At 35.1% G+C, this 8969-nt stretch overlaps 1 protein-coding gene across 2 annotated transcripts; it reads left to right on the top strand.

Annotated features, from left to right (window-relative positions):
- The first annotated feature begins 519 nt into the window (after positions 1–519).
- LOC142530381 (protein ROOT HAIR DEFECTIVE 3-like) lies at positions 520–8765 on the top strand. Of its 2 annotated transcripts, none has more exons than XM_075636195.1 (23): positions 520–684; positions 1500–1649; positions 2299–2365; positions 2442–2544; positions 2674–2744; positions 2865–2928; positions 3005–3070; positions 3208–3255; positions 3331–3393; positions 3487–3543; positions 3861–4019; positions 4104–4172; positions 4272–4363; positions 4869–4947; positions 5168–5333; positions 5639–5763; positions 6089–6351; positions 6452–6548; positions 6649–6810; positions 7083–7187; positions 7356–7450; positions 7557–7653; positions 8263–8765. In XM_075636195.1, the coding sequence occupies exons 1-23, from the start codon at positions 681–683 to the stop codon at positions 8500–8502; spliced, it is 2442 nt and encodes an 813-aa protein (XP_075492310.1). In that variant the 5' UTR covers positions 520–680; the 3' UTR covers positions 8503–8765. The 2 variants fall into 2 exon arrangements, with proteins under 2 accessions (XP_075492310.1, XP_075492309.1); XM_075636194.1 differs by having other exon boundaries at positions 6649–6813.
- Positions 8766–8969: the final 204 nt, after the last annotated feature.

Below are 8969 nucleotides of genomic sequence, written 5' to 3'. Positions count from 1 at the left end.
CATGTCTTAGGTTGTGAAATCCATGAACATTTGATCATTATCCAAGATTTTTTTTATCAATATTTTTTGGGACGAGCTTGTCATACATGACCTATCAAATGCAGTTTACCTGACTAACGTGGTTTGCAAGCTATTGAGTTAGACCAGAGATTTATCTAGTGTGTATCGAAAGATAGCGGCCGTATCTTCTCACATCATAAAAAAAAATCTATACTATATATTATCAAGTATATAGTAGTAATAATAGAAAATGGTACAGTATATTATCTGCTTGAAAATTTAGGAATTTATCCATATACTTATAAATAAATTGCAATTTAATAACTTTTTCTGAAATATAAAAGAACGATTACAAAACTTGGAAAAAAGGTGTGTTTTTTTAAATAAAATTACAAAATGGTGTTTTTTTGTTTTTACTTTTTATTATAAATAAATAAATATTCAAATTTATGGGGGTGCTTTTGGTAATTTCAATTTCACTTTATTTATTTTTCTTCTACTTTTTTTCTTTAAATTAATAAAAAAGAGACGCGTACAGGTTGAAGTCATATGTCGTATGAACACAAATCCCGATTCGAGATCTTCGACTTTGATTCTCTCATTTTTCTTCTCCGATTTCCCGATTTTCCAATCTCCGGGCACTTCGCTACTTTGATCGGACCCAACAGTTTCTTGCACACATGGGTAAACTTTCGACCAGTTTCTGTTTCTGTCAGTTGTTTTGTTCTTTTTTCAGTTAAACCTCTCAAATTGAATGGTGTTTTGATTAATTGTCAATGATTATGTTACGAGCTTACAAGCATAACCTTCTTATTTATTGTTTTGTGCGTGATTTTACTTATACACTTCGGTTTCGGTTTGTTGCAGTAGAGTTTGGATAAGATTTTCTGTTTTGTTCTGGTTATTTCTTGATGTTACTTCTGATGAAATTGATTTTGTAAGTTTGAGGTTTAGGGTTTTTTTAGGTTGAATTTATTTACGAGTTTGTTGAGTTGTTTCGTTTGTCCTTTCTTTTCTCCGAAGTAAAATTTGGACAAGGATTTCTTTTTCTCTGTCTGATTATTCTTTTGATGATATCTCAATAAAACTTAATTTTGGTGTCGATCTTGTAAATTAGGGTTTTCCTGGGTTCAAGTGATTTGATGGCTTTTATAATTTCTGTTCTTGTTTTTCTTGACTATTGCTCTTTGCTTTTTAACTTCGTTGGAAGATGGACCTTGTGTATGATATTTCTTGAAATTCAGAATATCTATCAACTATCGGCTATCATATGGTGATTTGGATGATTAAATTCTGGAGAACATTAGAAATGCTGTAAAGTAGTGGAGATTCAGAAAATCATACGGTTGCTTAATTTTGGACACGAATATATGAGTTATCTTTGTTTTCCCTTATGATTTTACATGGTTTTCTCAATGTACCTACTGAGTTAATTATTGGATCAGCACTCTTTCTTTCTTGTGCTTCATGTTAATATATTTTCTGTTCATTTTATCCAGATAAAAGCATCGAGTGTTGTTCAACTCATCTCATAGATGGGGATGGTACTTTCAATGCTGCTGGACTCGATAAATTTACGAAAGAAGTCAAACTGGCAGAATGCGGTCTTTCTTATGCTGTAGTAGCCATCATGGGCCCTCAAAGTAGCGGTAATAGTTTTGGAACAATTTTGTATTAGTAACTCGATGTTTATTTTATGGTCAATAAACGTGTGATGGTCACCGATGGATGATCTGTAGCCTTGGCGCAAGGCTAGGCTCACGCTTCGCGAATCAAGTTGCAGTAAGACATAATATTCCGAAATCTAGATACATGAAGAAAATATCATTTCATATTGTTCGATATGTATTTTACAAATTATTTGAAAAAATTAAAACTAATATTTATCTGTCTAGTATTAATATGAATTGCCAATAAATTGCGTTATGATCGGTTCAAAATCTCTACTTTAAAGCATGCTTAAAGTTAAGTGCACTTTTGTACTCAAGGTTTGGCAAGATGTGTTCGTAATTGTCTTGGTGTGCTCTTCACTACAGAGTTTTGTCTTGGCTTGCATTTCGTTGCGCCTTGAGCCTGCACGCTTGCCTTATGAGCTTTTGATAACTCGAGTTCTTGGATTCTGGCTTGGTTAACTTAGGATTTTTTCTGCACCTCTTTGAGACCTAGCACAGATACATTGTTTTTCTACATGGTTCTGCTCATAGATCCATATTATTGATCATGTGGATGGATGAAATTATTTGTTCCTTATTGGTGTTAACGACTGTCAATAATTTGCACCTTCTTTGTTTTTGACAGGGAAGAGTACACTATTGAATCACCTCTTTGGTACAAATTTCAGGGAGATGGATGCTTTTAAGGGGAGGTATGCGTATTTTGACTCTCATGTTTCGTTTGATTCCTTATTAAAATTGAACGTACCTATTATTTCAACTTATTAGGTCTCAGACCACAAAAGGTATATGGATGGCACATTGTGTTGGAATTGAACCATGCACACTTGTAATGGACTTAGAGGGTACTGATGGAAGAGAACGAGGAGAGGTTAGTTTAAATTATTTTGGGCCCTATCCATTAAATAGCATTTCTGCTCGGAGAATTCTTATTAGCTTTGAAGTATCTTCATCATTATCTTTGAATTGATTGCTGGCTGACCATTTAGCTCCTTTTCAGGATGATACGACCTTTGAAAAGCAGAGTGCTCTTTTTGCCCTGGCTGTTTCAGATATTGTATTGATAAACATGTATGACTGTTGCATCTTGATATAAGTGATCTAAATGTTGCATTCATGAAATTGTTTTTTATCATTGAATAATTATACGATTAATCAGTTGTTGAACTGGGGGAAAATACAATTTTGCAGGTGGTGTCATGACATTGGCCGCGAACAGGCTGCAAATAAACCTCTGTTGAAAACTGTATTTCAGGTAAATTGACATGTGATATGTGCCAGCGTTTAATTTAACTGGTGATGGTTTAACAATTTTTTTTTATGTTTTACAGGTTTTGATGAGATTATTTAGCCCTCGTAAGACAACTCTGATGTTTGTTATTCGTGATAAAACAAGGGTATTTTCTCCTCCTTGTTTGTCATTAGTTAATACACTTGAATATATTGACAGCTTCAAAATTTTCTGGACCATTGGGTCCCTGGAATAATTTGTTGGATGCTGGAGGATTTTTGTTTTATTTTTGTACTATTGCAGACACCATTGGAGAACCTGGAACCAGTTTTGAGGGAAGACATTCAGAAGGTACATGATTAACAGCATTTCATTTTTTTTTTGGCCTTAGTATGGTTGGTTTCTAACTTTTTTCTTCATTGTAAGATATGGGATTCTGTTCCTAAGCCACAAGTTCACAAGGAAACTCCAATAAGTGAATTTTTCAATGTAAGATGCTTGATTGGTTAGACATGCTCTTCATCTTACCTCTATGTGTTGTAAATTTAACATGATTTCTCTCTTATATGATTGAATGATAAGGTTGAAGTTGTGGCTCTCTCTAGTTACGAAGAGAAGGAAGAACAATTCAAAGAACAGGTTCAAGCTCTTTTTGTCTTCATGTTATAATGAATATTTGGTTCCGCTATTCGGCAAGTTATGCATTTGCGTGTTTCTGTTGGAAAAAAAGGATGCCCATGTGGTTATTGGAGAACGGGATCATACTTTTGGACCCATTTTTGATATAGTTATATAATATTGTTTCTTGCGCATGATATCAACATTTACTTATTTAAATACGTTTTTCTAAGTTATCATATAAAATTCTACAAAGTTTTCTGAAGAATTTGCATTTAAAGTAGGCGAATGAACCATATTGCACCTTACCATTTTTAATGTCTTGTAATTTTGTTAAGGTGGCGAACCTAAGACAGCGATTTTTCCATTCCATTGCACCTGGTGGGCTTGCTGGGGACAGGCGTGGTGTCGTTCCTGCTTCTGGGTTTTCATTTAGTTTACAGCATATATGGAAGGTCATTAAAGAGAACAAGGATCTTGACCTTCCTGCTCACAAGGTTTCATCCAAATCATCTATATAGAATCCACAATTAAATTGTTGAGGTAGTTTCTCATTGAAATTTGTCTTTCTTTTTTATTAGGTTATGGTCGCTACAGTACGTTGTGAAGAAATTGCAAATGAGAAGTTCTCTTCTTTTACTACTAATGAGGTACTTCTCCAACGACACATGTGGATGTTTCTTTTTGAAGGAATAATATTTGTCTATGGACATTTTTAATTGTCTAATTGTTGGGTTTCATACATCTAGGAATGGTGTCAGTTAGAACAGACTGTACAATCCCAACCAGTGCCTGGATTTGGAAGGAAGCTCACATCAATTCTTGATGTTTGTCTTTCGGAGTAAGTGAGATTCTTATATTTTTTTGGTATGCTAATCATATTTGTCTTGTAGGAGATGCTGTTATTTTAATCTTCCTCCATGCAAGCATTCTTGTTAGATTCTGTTGCATTCTCTATACAAGAAGGTTACGATTGTTTTGCTTTGACCAGTCTGATATTATCTAAAGACCTTGTACCTCTCTTGACTTGTGATTGTGTTCATTAAAGTGAACAATATAATCAATCATCAGCTAACAGCGTGTCTGAAGGATGTTCCTCATATCTGATCGCTAAATGGAGACTATGGGAGGACTGAAAAATTCATTCAACCATATCTGAATTTTCCTTGCAGTAGTTTCACAGTTACTATGAAGAGCCTATGAGCTTGTGAATTTGGGTTCATGAAATTAAGTTTTGTATCTTTTTCAGCATTTAATATTTGCGTCCAAGTTCATTGAACAAATGATAATCCTTTTTTTAAGATTTTGGGGGACTAAATACATGTATCTTGTCTTTTCTATGATAGGTATGATTCCGAGGCCACATATTTTGACGAAGGTGTTAGATCTTCAAAGCGGAAACATTTGGAAGAGAAGCTTCTGCAAGTAATACTTTTAAGCTTGCATGTTGATTTTACACTTGCCTACACAATGTACACGAAACTTCATTCCCCTTTTTACGCTTACATATGTTACGTGTATGTCCTTTCGTATTGAATATGGCAAGTATTTTGATATGCATGGACTGATTTTGCATAATTATTGAAATTTGACCTTCTGGACATTGTGTTTTATGCTGACAGTTTTGCTTTCTTGTTTGTATTAGCTTGTTCACCCAGCATACCAATTCATGTTGGGACACATACGCTCTGGAACCTTGTATAGATTTAAAGAAGCTTTTGCTAGTGCTTTGAATGGGGGGAAAGGATTTGCAGTGTCTGCACGGGATTGCACTGAGTTCTTTATGTCACAGTTTGACAAAGCAACTGCAGGTACAAGAATTTATGTTAGCCTTTTTCTGCATAATATCAAATTCCGTTATTTATTTATTTTAAGCGAATTCCTTGAAAAACTCTGAATGAAGCACATTGGCATCAACACTTGAAGTTTAAATTTCTTCTAGTGGCCGATACTCCAGTATTCTGGCTCTGTGATTTACCCTTCACGCGATAGCAACCTCTACTCTCGATGATCTTGAGAAATTTATTATAGCGTGTCAAATGAGTTCCTTTTAAATGTCCATTAGCCGATATGCTAGATATGGTGGAAAATTAGCTGATAACTCTGAGTTTTGTAGATGCGGACATTAACCTAGCAAATTGGGACTCTTCTAGAGTTAGAGAGAAGCTCCAACGCGATATAGATGCACATATTGCTGAAGTTCGTGCTGCCAAGTTGTCTGAACTCACAACCAAGTATGAGGTATGGAATATTTTAGTTACATTTTTGATGATAGTAAAATTTCTTGCCCCTTTCAAGCGCAAGTGAAATGATTGTTGAAAAATTATTTAAATGTATTTTGCTAGAATATATTGTCGTTAGTTACATGTATTATGTTGGGCAATTTTATTGTCATTGGTTACCTTCATTAATGTTTGGGTTATTAATTCGTCGCGAAACTCCATCAATATAAAAGAGCTGGTGGTGTGTAAATAGTTTTTTGTTTTATCTCATGTTGCCTACAAAGTTTCTGACCATTTCTGGCCTGTATATTGTCCGATGAATACTGATGATTTTCATTTGGCAGACAAAACTGAATGAAGCATTATCTGGACCTGTTGAATCTTTATTGGATGGAGCTAGTGATGAAACATGGCCAGCGATAAGAAAACTTCTTCGGCGGGAGACTGAAGTTGCTGTTACTGGGTTTTCAAGTGCACTTTCTGGTTTTGAAATGGATGAGGCTTCAAAGAGTAAAATGCTATCGAAGTTGGAAGATCATGCTAGAGGAATAGTTGAAGCGAAAGCGAAAGAAGAAGCTGGAAGGGTTTTGATCCGTATGAAAGACAGGTCCTTGCTGTGTTTTTGCTAATATCTTGACCTACAATGCAAACATTTTGAAGCTCCCTTATGTTTCTATCAAGAGGAAATGATCGGGCCTATTTTGCAGGTTTTTAACGTTATTTAGCCAGGATTCTGATTCAATGCCACGGGTCTGGACCGGCAAGGAAGATATTCGAGCAATCACCAAAACTGCTCGTTCTTCTGTACGATTTTCTCTACAAGTACCTGGTGTGACTAATGTTCTAGTTTTTAAAGGGATATTTATTTATATATATATATGTTTTATCTTGTTTCTGTTCCTAGTCTTTGAAGCTACTGTCTGTCATGGCTGCCATCCGCCTGGATGATGATGTTGATGCAATTGAAAATACTTTGTCCCTGGCTCTTGTGGAACCATCCAAGAGTGGGACTTCTACAAATAGGAGTAATTTGGTGGACCCTCTTGCTTCAAGCACTTGGGAAGAGGTGGTTAGCGTACTTCTTTAAATACATTCGAATGTGCAAAACATTACTTTTGAAAGACATTGATCCTGCAATTGAAACGACAATTAGATTCACTATGTAATGTGATGAATAATTTGTTTTGTAAGCATCTGTGCTCCACCTGGATTTGAACTAATTGAGATTTGGAAAATTTGAGTAATTTGTGTTTGTATGGCCTTCTGTTGAGCTTGTTTCTGCGTATTAAATCCACTATGAACCAATTCTTGACTTATATTACATTTTCTTAAACCCAGGTTCCATCATCGAAAACCTTGTTAACACCAGTGCAGTGTAAATCTTTGTGGAGGCAATTTAAAACCGAGACAGAGTATACTGTTAGTCAAGCCATTGCTGCTCAGGTAGGCATGCCTACCCATTGCTTCTGTCTCATACTGTAATAGGTCACGTTATAACACTTCTGCAGGCATCTACATTTATGCATCTCCATACTTTAGGGTTAAAATTTATGATGGAGATTATTTACCGGAGATTAATAGATAATTACTCTCTTATTTGTCAACTTTCAGGAAGCTAGTAGACGAAATAACAACTGGTTGCCGCCTCCATGGGCAATCGTTGCTATCGTTGTCTTGGGTTTTAATGAATTTATGACTCTATTGAGGTAGCTTATTCTTTATTGTTGTCTGGCAAGTAGTTGTTAATTATAGGTTCTTCACCTTTTGTTAAAATCTGTGTGCTGGAGGATACTTATGCTCATCTTTTGACAGGAATCCTTTGTATTTGGGCATCATTTTTGTTCTTTTTCTCCTTATAAAAGCCCTTTGGATGCAATTAGACATCTCTGGTGAATTCCGCAACGGAGCTGTAAGTGAATTATTACTTATTTAATATCTGTATTATCCTTCTTTAGTTTAACAAAAAGCCTTTCTGCCGCATTTTTGGTTAGACTTCTACTATTGATTCACATATTTTGTAGGTCTAATAATCTATATTACCGAGGCTTTTCTAATCATGCATCTTGATGAGGCAAAATGGAAATCATCAATTTGAAAATTCTTTGAGAATACAGAAGTATTCCCAAGTACACTTAAATGGCTACTGTATTTTATTTCGGTTTGAGCGACGTGGAATTTTAAACATTAAAATATTCACGTGGCTTTGAAAAAGAATTTATCTGAATTTCCTGGATGCATGACCTCCTCGCGCCTATTCAAACTGCTCTAGTTAAGCACTTGGTGCTTTTCAATGATTCATCTTTGTATAGATTCATTATTTTGGCTATAGTAGTTTGTGAATAAGATTTTTCTTTTTTTGTACTTTGGGTGTGGTACTCGCAATAATTTTAAAGAAACAGGATTGGAACTTATGATATAGCTTTCATGATGAGAATCATAATTTCGATCAATTGATTTTTCCTATTTTTGGTCTGATTCGTTTTCATTCTTTCTTCGTTCCTTTTTGTTCTGCGTGCAGCTACCTGGAATACTCTCAATATCCACCAAGTTGCTCCCTACTATCATGAACCTTCTAAGAAAATTAGCTGAGGAGGGCCAAAGACCTGCTAATTCCGATTCTCAACACAACTCTCCATTTTCGGCGAAGAACTCGACAAATGATCAAAGTCACATGTCATCGGTTGCTTCCTCTGAGGTAACTTCTTCAGAAAATGGAACAGAATATTCTAGCCCCTTGGTGCATCACAAAGCTCAGTAAGCTCTTAATCACACACCTTTTTTTTCTCGAACCATCCTTCATATGATTATCTAAAGTATAATACCGAGCTCACACATGGTTGATCCTAGATATGTCACCTTAAAGTACATGAAAAAACATGTCCCCAAATCATGATTTTGTCTAATAGTTGGGATGTCAAGGATGTTGTTTTTTAGTCAGTAGTGCCCTTGTTCGTATTATTTTCGTCGACTGGTTTCGGTTTTGTATCATCAGAAACTAAATCCTTGTGTGTATTTCTTGAACTACCCCATTTTATATTTATATGAGAAATGTAATTCTTCGCACACAAGCTTTCTGCTACTGAACTCGACTCTAATGTATGTAAGGGTTAATTAACGGTGAGTGACAAATTTCTGTCTCGCTTGTTATATATAATGTTAACCAATATAATGTGAAGCATTGAAGTCACAAAATATATAGGATATATATGTAAATAAATTAAGATT

This window comes from Primulina tabacum, chromosome 17, assembly GCF_025594145.1.
Source record: "Primulina tabacum isolate GXHZ01 chromosome 17, ASM2559414v2, whole genome shotgun sequence".
NCBI classification, from domain to species: Eukaryota; Viridiplantae; Streptophyta; class Magnoliopsida; order Lamiales; family Gesneriaceae; genus Primulina; species Primulina tabacum.
Note: the sequence above shows the minus strand (reverse complement) of the source record. Positions and strands in the feature narration are given on the sequence as shown.

Bases quoted from the DNA above. Each gene is read 5' to 3' on its own strand.
- LOC142530381 (XM_075636194.1), top strand. The intron at 4,364-4,868 runs GTAAGTGAGATT...TTTCTATGATAG, and splicing joins CTTGATGTTTGTCTTTCGGA to GTATGATTCCGAGGCCACAT. The intron at 7,188-7,355 runs GTAGGCATGCCT...GTCAACTTTCAG, and splicing joins GTCAAGCCATTGCTGCTCAG to GAAGCTAGTAGACGAAATAA.